This window comes from Anoplolepis gracilipes, chromosome 3, assembly GCF_047496725.1.
Source record: "Anoplolepis gracilipes chromosome 3, ASM4749672v1, whole genome shotgun sequence".
Lineage (NCBI taxonomy): Eukaryota > Metazoa > Arthropoda > Insecta > Hymenoptera > Formicidae > Anoplolepis > Anoplolepis gracilipes.
In genome coordinates, this window is record NC_132972.1 from 4498808 (window position 1) to 4520961 (window position 22154).

General features: G+C 33.2%; 1 protein-coding gene across 20 annotated transcripts in view; it reads left to right on the top strand.

Annotated features, from left to right (window-relative positions):
- LOC140664251 (CUGBP Elav-like family member 1-A) overlaps window positions 1–22154 on the top strand; it is a 528745-nt gene that overhangs the window by 410995 nt on the left and 95596 nt on the right. For all 20 annotated transcript variants that reach the window (XM_072889205.1, XM_072889211.1, XM_072889210.1 and 17 more), the window contains one exon: window positions 11846–11928. In XM_072889205.1, the coding sequence (XP_072745306.1) occupies window positions 11846–11928 (83 nt within the window). The remainder of the gene's footprint in view (window positions 1–11845; window positions 11929–22154) is intronic.

Consider the following 22154-nt stretch of genomic DNA (forward strand, 5'->3'; position numbering starts at 1 on the left):
AAATAATATGACAGTATCTTGTAGACAATATTGACAGTAGATCGGTTTTATAAATGATGTATTTAAAATGCCGCTCTTGTTAAAACGTAACCGAAATGATACGACCTCAAGAAAGTATTGTAAAACTTGTAAACGTGGTCGTGAAGATGAACGAACTGCATCATTTATTTACGCACGACATCGCAGACAGGACACCTGTTTCTCGGCTCTCCCCCACGGCGTTGACGGAGACTGATTCGTTTATTATACCGTAGATGGTTCATATGTTACCTCCCGACGGCGAACGTAATAATAAGCAGGACGTAATATGCAGATGTATTATTTTGCATTGTTCTGACGCGCATCAAATCGGACATTTATATTCAAAATAAAGGAGAAGAAGACACATGAACAGATTTTATATTGTAATGAATGACGTAAATGAATACATATTTGATTATGGTGCCTTCGAAGTCGGTGAGAGTCTTATTGATCACCATGAATATAAATTTGCCAAGAAAAAATGCACGAAATTTTATATTTTATTAAAGCACATGTAAATGTATTAACAATCTTATTCTTTCTTGATCATTTTATAATTCATTCTACCTATTATTATTGCTATAGCATGAGTATATTTTCATACGATGTCATTGGACACTCTATATATTATTTTCAGCATACATTAAATTGCTTCACATAACTAAAGTATTATTTTTTATTGCTTGATATTAAAAATACTAAAATTATCAAAATTTTATTTCCCGTGAATATAATCAAGATAATAAAATAGAACAGATGTAACTTATCTGAATTTGAATATTTCCATTTTCTAATTTACAGAGAGATATTTAATTTATGTGATATGTGTACTGGATTTTTATATCAAATATTAAATTGAAATTTATTTCTTTAAAATGAAACTTACTTCTCGCATTTATGAATTTTTAAATTCACTCACGTTACATTAAATATCATGTTACGAACATTTATAATTAGAATTCTAAAGCAGTTCTTTTATCTCAACTTTTAGAAAAGCTTCAAACTTCTATCTTATATCCTTAAATCCTGTGCCTTCATCTTCAATTCTATAAATTTTTTATTCCATAAGTTCTTTGATTCATTACATTTGAGGAATCCTATTGTGACCTACTTTTAAGATTATATTAGAACATAATTTTATCATCGCGGACATTCTAATATTTTAACTTTAAATTAAGACACTTTTTATAAAATCGAAATCCAGAGCATCTATATATATATATATAATATAAAATTTATTATATATGTACATATATATGTATGTATATATTATGTATTTTCTACATATATATCGAACAATGAGGATTTAAAAAATTTTTATAATAAATCAAATAGTTATAAAATAATTCTCAAAGCTTGTCAAATAATTAAGAATAACACTTGTTGGTTATTTTATATAAACCGAAATTATTTAATAGAGTCTCTTCATTAAATTAATTATTTTTCTACTGCGACCTTTAAACAAATATTTATTGATATAATTAATTTTCATTTTTGTTTTTCTTCTTTTATTTTATCCACTCTGCGTCGTTTAGACACGATTAACGAGCAATTATCCCAGACATCTTAACACGTTGCGTCCCTGCTTTCGGAGGACGAACGGGACACCTGCTTCCTGGTCCCTTCTGGCGTTGACGTCGACAGATCCGTTTATTATACTATACACTTGATCATCACGGTCCCGCCAGCCGTCCACCTTAACATCTACCCGCACTACTTACCCGCAGAATCCTTGTAGCAGGATCCGAAGCGAAACGGCGTGTGCGTATACGCGTGTCCGCACGCGCGTGCGAATTAATATCGTCGAGATTAGTGGGAGCGCCGACTAACTAACTGGCTGCTAGCAATTTGGATTATTCGCTCCGCTCGACCGCCTGTTCGTCGTTGTGGGGAATCTCGCTATTAATCTCCCCTGCGGCCCAGAAATCGAAATGCACACTGATATTAGGAAGCACACCGAGAAGATTTTCTGGGATCAATTTGCACTGTATCTCTGTATTCTGTGATCTATGTATCTTATGTACCATCTCGGCCCCTTTTCTTCTAAAAATCATTATTCTAGTCGCGATATTTCGAATGTTGGCGACATGACAGTGCGATTGAATCTAGTTCCAGCTTCCTAATACTAGCATGAATGCTGTTTCCAAATCGAAAGTAAATATCTAGATAGTGGTTACAACACCCGTATTCTTTTTCCGCAAAGTCTAAGCTTTACGAACATTAAGCTTTAAGAATATTCTGCTGCTTATCTCTCGATACTTACAACGGCTTTCAAACTGACCGATTCAATTAAGTTGAAATCCTGAAGATGCTTTAATTTTATTGCACAACAACCTGTTCTTTTTTTATTTAAACATATATAATTATTAAAGATTAAGAAGGTAAAAGATAATTGCAAATCCGTACATTAATTTCAATTCAATTCTATTTCAATTATTGTCTTTATTATAGAGAATGACATGAAAAATCCATGTACATTCCATTAAATCTCAGAGAATCTAGGCTTAAACCAACTAGAGTAGTATATATGGCAAACAACGATAAAAGCTCCTGATAAAGGCCAGGGAAAAATTGTGACCGCTATATTTTCTGCAACTCAGGCTAGTCGCTAAATTAAACTCTCAAATGTCTGCACCGTCGCTAGCCAATTTTTCAGCACTCGCTACATCGTACCAGCTTCCACTTTATCCCGGATATGTTTTGTAATATGAGCGTCCGTGAAAACGATCGTACAGGAGTTTATCAAATCGATTCTTAATTGAGCAGTACCAAGCGTTATCGATTTCGGGCAATCGCGAACTTATTCGAACGGCGAAACAATTGATCGGTTATATTTATCGCAATAAGTTTAGCGACAAATAGGAATCTTATCAGCGTATGCTAGCTCTCTCAAGTACGGCGAAGCGCACGAATAAACATGAGCACAAGCTACTGTGCGAGGAAACAGAGTGGAAAACGGCCGGAGCGGATCTTTGCGAAGGATATTATCCTGGGAGAAAACCATCTTTTACGCGGCCGGAATATCAATGGCGAACAGATAAAAGTATATATCGCGATACTACCCGGCCGAAACGTATTGAGAATTTACGCGGAATTTACATACGTATATTCATAATATATTAGGGTGCTTTTAAATTAAATTACTATGTTAACGTTTGATGAAATATTACAAATAATCACAGGTATTTATTTTCTCTTTTATCAATATTTTTCATTCAAAGAATTTATTATATAAATATAAATGTACATAGTTATTGGATAAGCTTATAATTTTGTATAACGGATGCTTGTATTTTATTAAATATATATATAGGTTTTTCAGCTTCAATGGTTAAAAAACATGATCTTTATATGAAAAAAAAAGATTTTTTACGCTCTATTAACGTAACAAACATAATTTTATCATTATTAATAGAATGCACATATTAAGAATAAATAAATGATAATATTCACATCTAAAGCACCGTCTGTTATCGATAATTTTTATATTAGAAAAAACTCAACGATTAAAAGCATTGTTTGATCAAACTTTTTCACGATTGTATGCTTTATTATTTTTACGGCAAATTGAATTAATGAATAAAATGTTTATGAATTAAAAAACATTAGTTGGATAAATATTACAACTTCAAATTCCGATATTATTTGACATTATATATGTAGACGAGAAACTTCAGAGTACACCTTGTATATGCATATATACACCCGCATGTTTGGATATGTATCTCCGCATGTTGCGGCGCGTATGTAATCTCACGGCAAAAAGAGCCTCGCGTTTCTCGAGCAGGTCGGATACACAAAAAGTCTCGCGGGAGTTGTGTCCTCTACACGTACGACTCCGCAAATCCCACGTGACGCACCTGATTGCCTCGATTCGCCCGATTTTGCACCATCAGAGCGCAACTGGCACATGGCTAACGAGGCGAGATGTAATTTGTGAAATATATTGCATATTTATTATCGTTTATTTAAGAAACTGCAATCAACTTACATGTTATTATACTTCTTACAAAGATATGGTAACAAATAATCATGTGCATAATTGTTACGTAAAATTTAGATAATGCATGAGAGTGAAATATCTCTTAAATCCAAAAAATCTAAAAAATGCACTCTCGTCATGTGATTAAAAACGGAAAGATAATTTATGAAAATAATGAAGATATTAAAAATATCTTAAAAATAACTAAAATTATTTTCAGAACAATATCTCAAAGTCAGATGATAGTTACACAACAAGAAAATAATTTTCCGCATACGGCGTTTACAGCATCCACACTCGTCGTAAAGCTGTAGCTTTATCAGCATGATTATTAACTCAGTCGGGAAGTTGCTAGGAAACTTTTCTGAACTTCTTGCTCGTTATTCTATTTTCCCGATTTACTTCTGCTTAACTCAAGTTTGCATGAGCGCGTGGAGATATTCGTATCCGTTTTAGATTTTCCGCGCGCATCGTTCGAGAATACCCGATATTTTCGTCGCAAGTTTTGCAATTTTTGGTTGCTCGCGGTTGCACTTGCAGGATTGCCGAGAAATTGCAGATCTCGGATTTGTCGCGATGATCTCCGTTCTTGTTCGCCGCGTCTTTTTACGTAGCTGCATCGTTTCCGCTATTGAGACGTTCTCTCAGATAGTTTTCACGATCGACAATACAAGTCACAATGCGGTAACAAGAACTAGATTCTCTCGAAATCTCGACTCTTAAGTTGAATACCGCAAATCGATCGTGACAAAACTATCTTTTCAGCGCGGAAATCGGAAGACCAATACGCAATAGACGAGAAACTTTTTTTCTTTCGAATGCGAAATTGCGTAAGTGATTGCAATAAAGTATACGTTTTGTTCTTCTCAAATTTTGCGAATGAAATATTTGATAAGCGAAAATGATTGTCGGCCAAGTCGATGTTTCTTGTTTGAATTTTTACGATGATTAAAATCATTTTGATTAACAAAACAGTGAGTCTAAGTAACAATAATCAACTGTAAATAATGCTTATGATTTATTTTATTTATAAAAGATTTTATTTACTTTATAATCACGTTGCAACAAATATATGTAATTTAAAAATCTGCATTATATCTTAAAAAATTATTATTGAGTCTAAATAAAAAATTCGCACAACAAACACAATTGATAGACGTAAAGTGATAGATATAAAGTAGATAAAGGTCTATCGAGACACAAAACAGTTATGTGACGTATTTCACAAATATTGACCAACCGTGAAAAACATTTTGAAAGCAATATCTCTGTTTGATCTTGCAAATCAAATCTGACAATATTTCTTGTGCAGAAAATACAATTCAAGAAAAAGAGAGAGAGAGAGAGAGAGAGAGAGAGAGAGAGAGAGAGAGAGAAATTCTTTGAATCGAAAGGTTCGTATCGCAAAGGACTTTCCACCTTCAACTCAAATTCGACCGTCAAATTCGAACACAGCTGCAGTTGATTGCGATCGAGCCGGGTTCCTTAGAGACTCGGCTTTGTTCTCTCGGTCTAATCACAGAATTTACGTTGCTTGATCGGTCAAAGGTAGTGCTACGGCTTGAGGTGCATACTCGACCGCACCCACACCTGAGCCCAACGGAATACCGGGGTATCTGCTGTTTGCACCTCGCAGCGACGCCCCCTTGATATCGAAGGTCATTCTGTAGTTACAACCACGAGATAACCGCGGATATAATTCAGTCTTATCTTTGTTCGTTAAATCTAATTTATACGCATGTTGGCGGAGACTCTCGAGTGAATTGCGGAGAACGATGTCTTGACTATTTCATTTGATACGCGTGCAATACGAAAGATATCTTTGCTTAAATTAAAGCTGCAGACCAAAGCATACACATCATTTTTCCGTATACAGATAAAACTCAAGCAGTATATTATTTATTATGTATGTTTTGTGTGATAAACTATACACACTCTAAAGGTAAATTAAAAATGTTTTGAAAATTTGCCAAGTTTTGTTTGAATGCATTGTTAAGTTACAAAATATTTCTCCATTAAAATTCCGTCTATTTCCTCTATTTACAATGGTGTTTACAATATTTTATCTCGAGAACATTTGCTGTAAATTGGAAAACAAATCAGTGCAATTCTGCGCCCTCTTTACATGTATTCTATATACTTGGAGAATTCATGAGATCCAATTACACAGCTTCAATCCTTTGAAAATTATGTAACGAATGCAAGCGCAAGCAAAAATATTTAAAGCTGCTCGTATTTGGCCGGAGTGCGGATAAATACCACGCATAATGCGAGTAGAGATGTTCCATTACCAATCAACACGATTTTAACTTTATTTTCAAGCGTGATAGATATATGAGCCAGAATACTTTGCGTATTACAAACCACGCATTCTATCGATGAAATTCATTTCTGTGCCGTAACTATGACGGAAAAGTTTTATCTAAAAACAACGCGATATTCAACGTCAAATTTTCACGCAATCATTTCTCGGTTGGTTACATTAGAATTTATTGAATATTATGAATTACTGTCACGCACACAAAGGAATGTTAATTAAAATTAATTGAAAGATAATTAACAAGTTATTGATTCAAGTTTGCATACATATGATTGATCCCGACTCTGCAAAGCTTTTAAAAATCCTCAAAGAGGTAATTCAATTAAACAATAAAATATAGTACAAGATTGAGATTAATACGAAATAAGGAAATAATAATTATGAGATTTTTCTGAATAATTTTATTAAGTGATAATTCAAAATTCCTACCATTTTGGCTATTTATAAATATATACGTATATATGTATATATGTATCTAAAATATTTAGATACATATATAGTATTGTTCCGTCACTTTTATCTACAGATTCGATTTAAAACATACATTTTCTTGACAAAATTCGTATCATTATTTTTCTGCAATTGATTAATTGTACTTGGCAATTAGTCTTAATTTATTTAAATAATAATCTGCAATATCTGGAAAGTTTTTTTTTTCACATATCTCTCTAACAAAAGACTCCTCTAAATGCGGAGAAATACTTTGCTCGATAAGTTTTCTTCTTCTAACGTGGAAATTTATGTCCTTCGAAGTTCCACGAAATTAACTACCACTGTCTGTGCATTTCCACGGAGCTAGAGAGAATCCGATGGCTATTCCGATTTATCCGCCACCGCCATGGTCGACCATCAGACACAGCTGAACACGGCGACGTAATTGACCGATTCAGCGCTTCGTCCGGCGTTCTCTTCTTACGCGCGATGCGAAATACCCGGCTTCGAAAGAAGACAGGAAGATACCATCGTTGGCGGTATCATCGGACGATCTCGTGTTCCGCATTTTCACCAGGAGCTAGAGAGAATCGAGCTCGTCCCGCGGCTGCGACAAAAAATTCCGCCAGCGGTCGTACTATTAATGAGAACTCAAGTTTGCTGTAATTGGAGATACTTCCAGCTGCGACGATCACCGACGATTTCAGAGGAAGGGATATTGATTCGGATCGCGTGAAGCGAAACTAGTTGGCGTGGAAAGGCACGCGGGATTTCTAACGAAGATCGGCATTAGCTCGCATCCATGTCCGCGGTAGATTTCCCCGTGGACGTTAATCACGCATCGAGGTACTAGTTGCGAGCTCATGGGATAGCGCATCGTTCCCAATTGTCTACCGTTCGGTCAATTTATCGATTGATTACTTGGCGTGTCCGCTTTTCGCGCCTTCTCTTTTTGCTAACCATTAAAAGAGATATTATTGCTTTTTGTGTGTAATAATTTTTTATTAAAAATTTTAATTGCGAAATTTAATTTGCCCGAGATAGAGCACCGTCAGCTTTCAACAACGATCGCTAGATTATTTGGAGGAATTTCTTTTACGCACATAATGCATCCTGCAGTCTTTTTCGGCGCCCTTTGGAGTTTTGGAGAAATACGTATAAAGCATGCGACGCATAATTTACACCTCGAACGACGAGCGTTTCACGCGTCGCGTATCGTACGGCCATAATCCGCAGTCCAATTAACGATAATTACGACCTGAATTGGGAATTCCTAATGGTAGATATCCCCGTCCGTTTGTTCATATACACCGTGATTTTTGCAGACGGCGTAATTCGAGGCGTAATTCAAATTAAATTCGCTCTCTTCGTTTATAGATGACGACTAGTTCATTTAAGTAATTAGAAGGATCTTGTCGCTATCCTCTTCTTTTCCCCTCACTATTTCTTAGAATTTTTTCTCAGCCGCAATTACGAAAAACGGATATTTTCTCATATGAAATTCGAGCTAATTTTCCGCTTCGACATTATTCGCCCGCGACTATTTCGAGTTATCTTCATCGTTAGGGAAAATAAATCGATTTGGAGCATTGGTTTACAAACTATATCTCTTGTTAACAATGCTAAATTTGCTAACAATGATCGTTTCAATGCTACGAATTATTCTCTCCTAATCACGTGTATTACGTGATTGGAATTAAACAAGCTATTCTCGCAATTATTTTCTGTGCGATATATTTTTATTTAAGAATTACTTTTTTTATAAAACTTCTTCTAATAATATAAATAAAAAATAATATTACGGATAAATATATTTTAAATATGATATATCCTCTCTTCAAATTCAATATATTAATATAAATCGATTTAACAGCGTCACTTTCTTTGGCTATGTCTCTTGTGTAGAATGACCTACGAAACTGTTACTCTGGCAAAAACATGCCGTCCAAACTAGTTCAGGAAATTACACCGGTTCGCGACACGACACAGTCGTGCAAACTATCGCCATTCGGACCGTGTTGCAGAGATGCTCTTGGGAATACTCGAGAACACTATCGCGCACAGCTTAATAATTTACTTATTAATTATTAATCTCAATTTGTCTACAACGCGCGTGTGGAGCAATTACGACAATTATATTGTATCTCGTTTGCATTGAATTGAACAAGTTACCAAAGTTATTTTGTTCCTTCTCACAAACACACATACAATGTTATAGTATTTTCTTTCGTGTTTGCTTTGCGACAATATTGATGTATCTTCTTTTTTATCTAGTATCGTTATCATTACTATAGTCAGTGCAAATTAAATCAAAATTTTTTAATAGTTTTAAACTAAAAATAAGGTACATTTTTTTATAGTTTTTGACGAAATCTGTTAATTTTTAATCGTAAAAGTATTTTTTATGTTAATAAAAGTAAGCTAAGAAATTAAATAATTAAATTTATATGCAAAAATCTGAAAAAAGGTGGAAATTGACGTTAGTATCTGGACGAATTAGATCATTTATAAACACGAGCATTACAACAGCTTGCTCGTCGGGTGGCGAAAGGATGCGTGAGAGCAGTTTGCAGGCAGTGATTTAAAGGTTTATCGAGCGATGATGCTTTAAGATTACTTACTCGCTGGAACATAATTTCCCGGCTCCCGGCTGCGTCTTCATGCCGTAATTTACGGAAACTTGCTGGCAATATGTTGGGAATGTGTCGCTTGTCTTGGTAAAGCATGCACGTGAGAAAATTTACTTTATTTAGAATACGCGACAATCAATCTTAATTCGTGACTCTAATCTTTAAATTATCTTCAAACAAATTAAAAATTAATTTTCATTTATTTTTTTAGCTTTTAATATGTAGGGTAAACTCGAGTAAGATGGCCATAGTTTTTTAAAATGCAAAAAACATACTTTTATTTTTGTTATTTTTTAATAGCCTTTGGCATATTATCTTCACTGAAGCTTAAATTACGTAATATTATCGAAATTGAAAGGAAAATATTTAATAGAAATTTTATATTATCGAAATAGTACAACGTAAGCATTGACCATCTTATCCAACTTTTAAGGAAAAGATGACCATAGGGACGGAAAGATGGCCATAGTATTTATAAAAAAATAGTGAAAACGAAAATAAAAATTATAGGTATAACAATTTACATATCATATAACAATTTACATATTTTCAAAATATGTCCAACGTCGATTACGATAGCTTAACTGCAATTTATTCGACGTTATAACAGTTTTTATGGAAACTTTGCAGGTAGTCAAAAGTAAAAATATGATATAAGATTCACAATATCGTTATTTCGAACAATGTATGCACATAAACTACTGTAAATATCGATTAATTTTGATAATGACTAAAAAAGCGCCCTATGTAGCGATTATTGAAAAAATTACAGCCTATCGCCATCTTTTCCGTATGGCCATCATATCCTAGTTTACCCTAGTTTACCCTATTGTTAACTCACATTAAAGAAGCAAATATACGAAATGTTTAAAAAATATTAGATATGTATTTATTAATCTATCTGTGCTTATATTCTTATCTTTTCTTCGTAATTTCTTTGTAAAATTATCTCGTTGTTAATAATCTCTCTATTAATGAACCTTTCCTGTGCGTGTAATCTCAAATTACATAGGGATGAAAACGAAATGTTATACGCAACCTATGCCTCGAGCGAACTTCTTTTTGATTAGGTAAACTTAATACGTTGGTCCTAACATTCCGGACCTTTTGCTACGTATCGGGTTGCACGATTCGCAATTATGTATTCATCGCGATACCATGCGTTATTCAGTGCGATATTGAATATCGCGTTGCCAAACAAAACATTGCGGAATATCGGGATTTCCTCGAGTAATTGGAAGGCTTGTTACCGAAACTATTACCGCGATCGCATTATAATTACACTCTCTGTGCTCAGCGCTGCGTTACAGGTTTATCATAATTTCCTATACACCGTAAATAGGAAACCTGTTAATTGAACCTGACCGTTATTAACTTGCGGTACTACTAACTCCACGTTCACGACACCTTAATTATCTGTTGTTTACTTAGCACAAAGAGAGTCCTGGGGTATATATTATATTTGGAAAATCTCACAGTAGTAACGAAATTCAACTTGCTATAATGATGAAAAATGATGTAAAAGTCTCTATATATATATATTTGATTTATAGATTTCTATATTCAGATTTATTCATATTTTATAATTTCATATTTTATAATTCTATATTTTCATATTCATATATTCATATTCATATTTTCATTTTCATATAATTAATTTTTATTTTACATATTTTATTTTATATTATAGCTCTTAATTTCAGAGAATTCTTCATAGACTCTAAATCTCATTTATTGTATTCAACAAATTATTGATACTACAATATTTCTTTCGTAATATTGAGGAAGAATAGAAATCTTGAGTAATATATCATGCTAATCGAAAAAAGGACAGGACTCGTCGGTGATAGAACAGCGTATCGAACTTTTGGCAACTTGTAACTATTGACCGGCTAAAGCTTGGATAGCGTCCAGCCTCGACAACCGGAGAAGACTCTTGATGAGGTCCCCGAGAACCGACTTCACTCTTTCCCCTCCGATCGTCTCTCCTATATCGAACCTGTCATCAGCGGTGCGAACTTCGCGGTCATTCATAGAGTTTCATGTCTATCATAGAGTTTCTTGTTGGTAGCTACGTCAGTTATAATAACTCGCATTGTAAAACTTTTCATTCACTTACTGCCAGAAAATAGCAATGCGATTTAATAACTTTTGTATTATATCTTTTTCTTTTGCAGAATATGAAATTTTATCAGTTGAATCACAGTAGACAATAGTTTTGGCAAATTAGTTCGCCAATAACCAAAGCAAATTTTCTGCTATGAAATAAACTGCCCGACAAAAAGTTATAAATAGTAATAATCCACGAAATAATATTTCGTTAATATGGGGGAGGGGAGAATGATTTTATTATTTCTGACACTAGTAACATAGTTTTAAAAAAAACTAATCTAAATAACTAATCTATTCTTCAAATAATTAATATTAATTTTTAATTTTACGTTAATTTTTTTGTTACAGGATGTTGCTTCGTAACTTTTTATACCAGAAAAGCAGCTCTGGCAGCGCAGAATGCTCTTCATAACGTCAAAACCTTTAGTGGGGTAAGTGAATTATTTATCTCAAGTCGTTCTCAAGTTCGATTGTGCGATACACATATGCATATATATAGTTGCTACAAAAATACAAAAGTAGAAGTGATTTTTTAAAACTAGTAATATACATATATAAAAAGATATGTATATACATATACACATTTTTTTTAATTATTAATATTTTAACTAATAAAAATTCATATTACAAGTAAACAAAAAATTAAAGCATACGATTACCTTTAAAACTGACAGCTTGAAATGTAGCCATATGATATTGTACAGACATTGCGAGTTATGGCTTCAAGGTGATTATCTTTCGAACAGAGCCCAAGTTTAGTCATCTCTGAATCACAAATCACGACAATTCCTGTATTAGCGTCGCTGTCGATAGAAATGTTTGGATTGCTTCAGCATATGCCGAGTACTGAATCAATTGCCAAACGCATCCGTTTAGCCGAATAATGAATGTTTACGCAGATAATTATCCAAGTGACGATGATTGACCGAATAATGAATATTAATACGGTTGATCGCTCGAATAAATTATTCAACTCAACATGATAGCCCAACGAATCTTCGAATAATTATCGATATATACGAACCTTCTGCTGTAAACGACGTCTATTTATTGATCAAAACTGTCTTCTAAAAAGGAAGCAATCGATTCCTTTTTTAATCGATAAAATAATATAATCACTTTTATACTGTTTAGAATTCTTTTTAATTAAGAGATGTTAAGGCTCGTAATTTTTAATTACATAATGAATGCAAAATTATATTTTCAATATTAAAATTTATAATCGTCATTTTTTTTTTCTCTTCAGTCTTTATTGATTTTACAGACAATAAAAACAACAAAGTAGAATTGAAAAAGAAATTGATAAAAGAAATTAAAATATAGATATATGTAAGAATGCATTATTTTTGTACTTTTAAATAATCGTCATTATTGTTGTTATAATATGAGATAAGATTTATTAATATTGCAAAATTTATAAGAATGAAGGTAGGAAATTTAAAATAATTAAAGTATATGTATATATGTATGTACATTTATCAATTTTAAAATAAATGCTGGTGCTTAACACAGCAGTCGGGGATTAAAAAGGAAAATACTCGTATATACAAGAGAATCGCGTGACGTATATACAAATGAAGAGAATTAAACAATCTTCTTGTCAACGCTAATTGATTTAATTGGAGCAGGGATTAGAGAAAATTTCAAATGACGCACTTTTAAGCATCTCTTTCTCTCCCTCTTTCATTCTTTCTGTCTTTTTCTCTTGAATATCCGAAGCCGGGATTCCATTATGAAGCTCTCGATCCTCTTTTCGATTCGAGATAACGCCGTCCTCGTCCGTCTGGAAAAATATTCCGTCGGAAAAGCGGCTTTCCTTTCTTTCAGGTTTGGCGTCCCGTCGATTACAGGCGGTCGGGCCCTGAAGATATCGTTGGAAGTGAGCTCGTACGATAATTACAGTTTCCCTGGAAACTTTCGAGATACGCAATTACGAGACGTCATTACGAGTATTTAACCAAGCAGGCTCGGCTATTCCGCCCTTCTTCCCTCCTCCCTCTTCTCGCTCTGTACCTGCCTTTCATACGCGCGCGCTTATACCTAAATTTACGAGAATAATTATTATCGATCGAAAGCAAAAGGGCGTGTTGAACGGGCGACGATTCCTATAAAGCCGCGTGCGGATTGCCAACAACGCTCGATATTAAATGTGGCTGAACCACACAGTAAATTGCATCAATTACATAATATAATTGTTTCATTATATTAAATTTCTCTGAAAATCTTCTTTTTATTAGTGATACAATTTAATAATGTACGCTGATCTTTTAAATATGTACTCTTTTAAATTAATAGAAGTAATGTATTATAATTGATAAGCAATGGTTTCAGTTAAAAATACAACACTGAAATCTCATTAATAATGAAAAAAAAAGAATTAGTTAATGATAATTGATAATTTAAAAAAAAATAAAACAAAGAAAATGTAAACGTTTTTCTTGTTTACTTATTAATCTTCGATGAAATTTTGTCACTGTTTTAATCAGTGACTTGTTTACTAAATTAGCTTAAAGAAATTTTACAAATTATACAATTCTGTCTTTCCATTAATTTAGTATCAAGTTGCATTAATTGTAAATAGCGTCATATGTATACATATCAAGTGTAGTACGAGTTGTGCAACTTAATATTCAATAACGTGAATGCCCTTCTGTCAATTATTATAACTCCGAGATATTTATGAAATAAAAATATCAAATATTAATTAAAAATAAATTATACCCTATTTCTTTATTAAATATGAGAATAATAGGGTGCTACAATTCAAGAATTAATACATTTAAAATTTTGAGTGTCTTGAAATTTCAAATATTACACTCGCTCTTTATATGTGGATTAATCTTACAAATAATTTAAAGTCATGCCCTATTGTAAGCTGCTTTGTTCGAGAAAAGAAACCTTCATTGACCCATCGGGTAGCGTGAAACAACGAGCTTTTCTTGCGTATCATGCGGCGGCAGCATCTTCTTGGCACCGTTTCAGACACCTTTTCACACTCAAGCATAGCGGTAAGCAGTACAGTAGTTGTAAATGCACTACCATGGCATTTAAATTGCCAAGAAACTGGCAATACATTTCCACTACATATAAAAATGTTTTTACGCAATTAATAAATCTTTATCGCTTTTTATAGGAAAACTAATTGGATTGGTATATTTAATTGTTACTAAATCTTTTCCATTATTTTGATCTAACATTAGCAATATATGCGGCTGTATATGATATATAATATATGATTAACATACATAGTCATTGTTAAATTTAAATCTGTCATATTTATTTGTTGGAATTTAAATTTTATTATTAATTTTATATCTCTTAAAAAATACACTTAAACCAAAATAATAATTTTTAAAAAATTGTGCTATGATTGCAGAGATGTTTTTATGTCCTATTTTATCATGTTTTAAAATATTTACAAAATTTATATATATATATATATATATATATATATATATATTTCGAAACTAATGGGAAGAATACAAAATAAACAAGTTAAACTATGAATGTTTGTTTATTTTTGTTTCTGAGAGAATCTTTTGACTCTTGTAATTAAATAGATCGCACAATGAAAGCACGTGATATGATTTCAGTTTGCTGCTTTCCTACATCTCGATTTACTGAAATTCATTGTTTGATGCGTCACGCGAATAAAGGGATTCCATTTCGTTGTTTGAATTTAATTGCTAACATGATTCACCTCTGTGTAACACGATTCATAGCGAAATAGTTATCTTAAAAAGATCGCTTAATTTAAAATAAAAAAGCAAAATAAGAAAAAAAATGCTTATAATAAACTTTAAGACATTTAAAAAATGGTATTGCAAATCTGTTTTCTATTATATGTTTAATATTATTTATTTATTTAATGTTTCATACATCGAAATTCACCACTCTAACAAAAGTAAAAAGCAAGAAGCTTCACTAAATTTCCCTTGCTTTCAAAAAACGTCGCGCGCCATGGAAAAGCCAAACCGGCTTATGCCGGTTGTTAATTAAAGGGGTTAAATAGTCAGAAGTCGAGCAGCTGCTCTTTAAGAAAGAGCGTGCAATGGATAATGCTCGATCGGGAATGGAGTGATAGAAAAGAAACCTAGAACACAAGACTTTTCTCTGATTCTGGAGAAACGGAAGAACATTGACAAGGAAATGAAGCGTTCTTGAGCGGCGTATAAAAAAAAAAGACAGAAAGAGAAAGAGAGAGGCACAGAAGGAAAATAGAAAGGACAGAAAGAAAAAGGAAGGGCAAGGATGAATTGCAGAACGACGTTTTCGCAATGAAAAGGGTTGACTGAGTATAAGTGGGTAGCTGAAAGGAGCAAGAGTCGAAAGAGAAACGAGAAAGAGGCGGCTGAGAGCGAGGAGGACGCAAAGGGGGTTGCAAACTCCGAGACGGGAATAAGGAGGTAAAGAGAGAAGCTGGTATGGGAAAAAGGGGGTAGATAGGGAGCGAACAGAGGACGGCTTGTGCATTTGAAGGAGTTTAGCTTTTCTCGTATCAGATTTCGTTTCCACGAGTGGCGTCGAGTTGAGAGGTCTGTGTTGGCTCGGAGAAATGACTCGAGAGCCCGAAACATTTGCCTCCCCTCCTTCCCTCCCCCCCTTTCTCTCTCTCTCTCTCTCCCTCTCTCTATCTCTATCTATCTATCTATCTATCTATCTATATATATATATATCCTGTTATCGTTGACTTCTTTAGCCGCCCTCTCGCAACCACCTTATTCTGTGTACGGCTTTGTATCAGTGCCGAATATACCAGCGTTTCAACATAGTCCTTATTCTGTGGCCAACGGTAGATTTATTTTGTGCGAAAACTAGCGAAAGAGATTCTTCTCTGTGTTTCCTACACGATTCGCGCAGGTCATGTTCTAGTTTTGCGACAGTTTGAGGTACGATAATTTTCCGATTTAGATTTAAATCAGACAAGTGAATTCTTAGATCCTTTTAAAATATAGTTCTTCAATGCTATTCTCATCAGCAAATATTCTTAAAATAAATATGATTCTTAAATGTATTCTCACACATATTTATTTTGCATTTATTACTTATATAATTATCTATTTATAGCAGCAAGAAAAAATTAATCAAAATATATATTTAATTACATATATTGTAACACATATTATTATGTTATATTAATATTAATGTATATTGCTTGAAATGGAATAATTAATTATATCTATTTTATTATTTCTTTTAAAAAATATGAGATAATATGAGTTAACAAAAAATATGTCATTAGTTTCCTTTTCTTTACAAAAGAATATTTTAACAATAATATTTAACATTAAAAATCATTGAATTAATAAAATGTTGAAAAATGTAACAATCAATTGTTGTTCGATATAATCTGTCAGGAACATCATGTGTGTAATTGAAGTGTAAGTGCTCAAAATAATGTTTGAAAAAAAATTTATCCCATCTTGTTTGATGTAAAAGTCCTTGTCCATTTTCGTCTATTTCAACATCCGTATTTCAACTTGTCAAAATTCGTTAAAAAAAACTTCACGTGTGACTTTTATTGCCGGCGAGAGATTTGTACGTGTAAATCGATGTCGAACGAGAAAAAAAAAAAGATATTTACTTCTATAATCGAAATAACGGAGTATCCTGCGGCGATTTTGCGGTAAGGAACAGGGAGGAGAGCGTCTGGCTCGTAGCCGCGAAATTGGTGGAAAACCGTGGCGAATTTACAAGCGTGCATACCGCGCTCGCAACAATGCGTAATATTATTAAAGCGTTGCGGGACGAGAGATATTGGAGCGTTAGTAGGCAAGATCCAAATGGAAAATGAAACCATTATACGGCGAACATTTTGGCGCGATCGATGGATGTGTGAAAATGTTACAGAAAATTCCTCGATAATATGCTAGCTAGCTTTTGGAAAATCTGTGTAAGACTGTACAATGCAAATAACGAGTTGAGAATAGAATAGGAAGATGTTTCACTTTATACGAAGAGTTTTTTTTATATGAAAAGTATTTTAATTACATATTTAAATAAAAATTATTTTTGTTTAAATGTTTAACATTTCTTTAATATTTAATTAATGTATGTTTAATTAATATTTAATTAATGTATAATTAATATTTAATTAATGTACATATGTAATATTTGGATCTTTATTTAATTTAGATAAAATCATTACCGTACGATATATTGACATAAGATTATAATTCTGAAATGTTTTTTGTGAAAAATTAATAAAATAAAGAAATTCGCTGTCACCGCAAGTATAGCACAAGTGCTACATTTTTTAAACATGATATATTAATATAAAAATATACCATCAAAGGATACGATAATGTCTACACGTACCAGTGAAAAACTGTTTATGTATTATTGTAGAAAGAAAAATCGATAGTAGAAACGTAAGTTAACCTTTTTTTCTTTCTTATTCGACTAGTCTCGTGACCGTAGAGAGTTTTAAAATATTTAGGCTAACTTTGAAGTCAGTTGACTGAATATTAATGATCAATATTTATGGTATCTACTGAATGTTTCTAAATTCTAAAATTCAAAATATATCGATTATATTGAATTTAAAAGAAAGGACTAAGAGACAGGAGGACAAAAGGAAAAGCAAGAGAGAAATTCGATAAACCATTATGATACATTCGATAATAATTCACGTTAATAATATGGTCTGTTCGCTCGATCGCACATATGCAGATATATAAATGATGCGTGCACAGCTATATTGTCACGATAACACGATGAGTCACGCCATGACACTTTCCGTGAAATAACGATAATCAATGCAGCCTTTGCGCGAATATCACGGTGACTTGGCTTATTTCACAACACGCTGTCACTTTCGACAAGACAATCTTCGAATACCGATATCGTGTACCGTATATTATATATGTCATTCAAATCAGAATTTAAAGCGGATAGCCATATTCATAGTAAATTAAACCGAGAAATTAGCATTAAGAAATCGCATCAATCTCTTAAAAATTTTCTTCTGCTTTGTCAAATATTATTAAAAATAGACAAATAATATCATTTATCATTATTTATCAGTAATATCATACAATAGATTGATTTTTAAAAAATTATTCAATATATATTTTGCATATTATTTTTCTTTTATTTGTATAACGAAAAAAAGTAAAGGAAACTGATAATTTTATAATCCATTTGCGAGAATTTGGGTCCAAATCTGTCTTTTTACAAAATTTTACTTCATTTAATTCATTACAATATAAAGTGATGCAACAACTCTTACAATTAGATACATTTTGCTGGTACAAGTGAAATATTCGTAATAACTATAATGATATATGAAACATATATACTTTTTTCGTTGCATATGTAACACAGATAATATTAAAGATATTTGCTTATAAAAAAGTTTTTTTTCTACATTTTTTGTATATATAATATAACATATAAACAGCATAAAATTTTGATCGTCATTATATTGGAAGTACAATTTTCAAGTCAAGTAAACATTACATACTTTATATTCTGCAGCTAAAAAGCTACAACGGTCAGATAACGAAAAATATAATTTCACGCTCATTATTAACGAATATTAAGTATAAATTATCATCCAATTTGCATGAATAAATAGCGACAATTTAATCTGCAGTTTTTGATTTATTGACATATGGATTTCATCAGGCATATGATTTAATGAAGCGCGACTACCAAGCTATTAAATCTGATGTTTGCTGTATGCAATCGATATATTTCAATTAAAATGACATGATTTTGTCGCCGACGGTACAAAAAAGACAGTTTTAAATATTGGCGAATGCCCAGCGAGTAGCCAAAAATAAATCACTGTTGATTGTAAAGCGACAAAGACGTTCAAATTAAACCGTTCTGTTTTTTTACTGGATGTTTTTTAAAGAGAAGAAAAATAAGAAAGACGATAACACGAACTGAAGAAGGCTTGACCCATATTTCCGTTGTAAATAACGCAAACAATTTACCTGTCAGTTCCTCAATCAGTGCATTTATCATACATTGCTATATCAAGAAATCGATTTTTATAGACTCTAGTCTTATATTTGCCAGAAAAACTATATATTTATATTAAAAAACATACAAATATTTACATAAGTTTTGTTTTGATCAAACAGTGAACTGACTTTCAATTAAAAACATGTTTCGCGTAGGAAAATGAAACTATTAAGAGAATTGAAGTTATTGAAAATTTTCTTTCACGTCATTTATTGCTAAGAAAATTGGATTATAATTCACGAATAAATTGTAAAATTGTCGGGATTGTAGAATCTGCAATTAAACGCCATACTTCAAAAGGCTGAATTCTTATGTTATTTGTTGCAAAAACCGTGATACATTTTGCGTAAGTTTAATTAATTAAAAAACAAGATGAGAAATCTTTCACGCATGACATAAATCCAGGATAGTCGATTCGTCCCGTTCGATAATTCAGAAAAGGACGTGAAAATTGAATCGTAAAATGTACTGAGCGTCAGAACGAAGATACGTGGGATGTGTACATAAACGCGAGACGAGCAAAGTTCGTAAACCGAATAATTAACTCCACTCCTTCTTCTCCTCTTTCTCTTTTTATCCGTCCGTCGCGTTTCGGTTGCATGTTAGGCAGAAAGTACGAAAGTTATGGTGGGATCCAAGCGTATATAATTTGTCGCCAATTAAACGATTTCTATCTCATACTTTCTCTCTCGCTCTTCCTCCCGGCGCGGCGCGGCGTCTTCCTACGAGGCCGAATGCGATTGTTGGCTCAGAAAAACGGAGTCATCGACCGTCTGATGCGGGCGCGAAGAACCGGAAGCGCTTCCACTTCGCAGAGGTGAACGTCGTAATCGCATAACGACATCGTATGATTCTCCGGGGCGCTAACGAACACCCTCTCTATACCCACCTCCTCGACCTGCCATTACCCTGTGCGCTGCAGTAACAAAAAATAATGGACGTCATTATCGGTCCGAGATAATGGTCGCGGATGAAAAGGAGAAAGAGGAGGAGAGACGAAACGACGATCAGCGGATGGATGTGAGGAAAAAGGAAAATGTTGATCGGCGAAAACGCACCATGCCAACGACAATCATGCCCCTTCTGGGATCGTTTTCGATTTTTTTGTCAGACTGCATTCGAGCATGTCGTGAAATTCTCAATTAACATTGCAAGTTAAGCGCAGAAAAGAATTGCATTGATTTTCGGAATTTTACACACATTAATAGACAGGATTATTTTATCCGTTAAATGCATAATGCCTAAAGAGTTACGAATTTTTGGAGGAAATTCTTAAGAAACAAAAAGTATGTATTATATCAAAAGTATTTAATGTGCTTATTTATGATATACCACACATATTAATAAAAAAATATTCACATTCTAATTATAATTGCATAGCGTTTGTATTTTTTACATTAATTAGATTAATTCCAATAGTTTATTAAATTTGCAAAGATACCACAAGCAAAGATGTGACAAAAATTTAAATTTCTTTATTTAAAGTTTAATTATCTGTTTATTTGATTTTATACGCAAAATTCGCAATAAAGTACGCAGCTTCCGACAAAACTTAATGATGTTTTCCATTCATGCAAGTTTGAAAATTTGATATATATACATATGTAATATATTGCAATTTATATTGTCCAGTAACAATTTATGTATATCAAATAACTTGCATTTTTTTGCTTTCAATATCTGTACCGGGAAAAATAAAGAGAAAAAATTATTTAAGAGTTAGTTGTTGATATTTATCATGGAAACTGACAACGAATTGCCCAACGTTCCGACGGAATTGCAAGACGTCGTAGCATGAAGTTTCACGGGTTGGCCGACAGACAGACTCTAACGAGTGCGGAAAAAAAAGAAAAACACGCGGAAAGCAGCGGAAGAAGAAACGCGGAAGAATTCGATTTGCGTCGCGATGTTGCACGAGCAGCAACAGCTATAGCTCGATTATCGTTGCGAAAACGTCACACGGCCGCGCGCGTGCGGCCGCGGGCTAAATTGCATCCCATTTCTCAGCAACTTTTTCAATTTGTCGCGACTCGGGCAACTAATTACTGGCCGAAATGACTTTCGCCTCACCGCGAACGGTAGCTTTAGTGTCCACGACAACGACGGCGTCGCGGCGCACCGGGAGTTTTCGAATACGCGATCGCCAATCTCGGCGTGACGTATTGCATGATGCGACCACGTGCGAGTGGCATGTTTGATGCAAAATCAATGAGGAAACAAGAAAAGAGACAAAAGAGAGAAAATCGCGAAGCGACAGTTTGTTCGAATCAGATTTGGTGACACGAGCCATGAGCAAATTAAAAACGAAAAATTTTAATCCTAACCGTGAGAAGATAATACTTTCAAATGCCGTACTTTAATCAACAAAGTCTTTATGTACAATATTGATATGCATGCTTTCTTGAGAATTAACTTCTTGCAATATTCTTGCTTTATTCAGAACTTTATTCTGAAGCTCGTAGAAAATTTTAATCGCTTGTTCAAATTGAGAAGAAATGTGTGTCGAAATAAGAAAAAATGTGATATATATTTTCTGAAAATGAAAAATGAAGGACGTTTTAATTGACATAATTTTATTTAGTAATTTTTAAGAAAACACGTAGTGTACTTGTTTATCGTCTTTTAGTATTTGACTTTCCCTTCAGATTAGTATTCCAAGTACTGAGACTTGAACCAACGTATA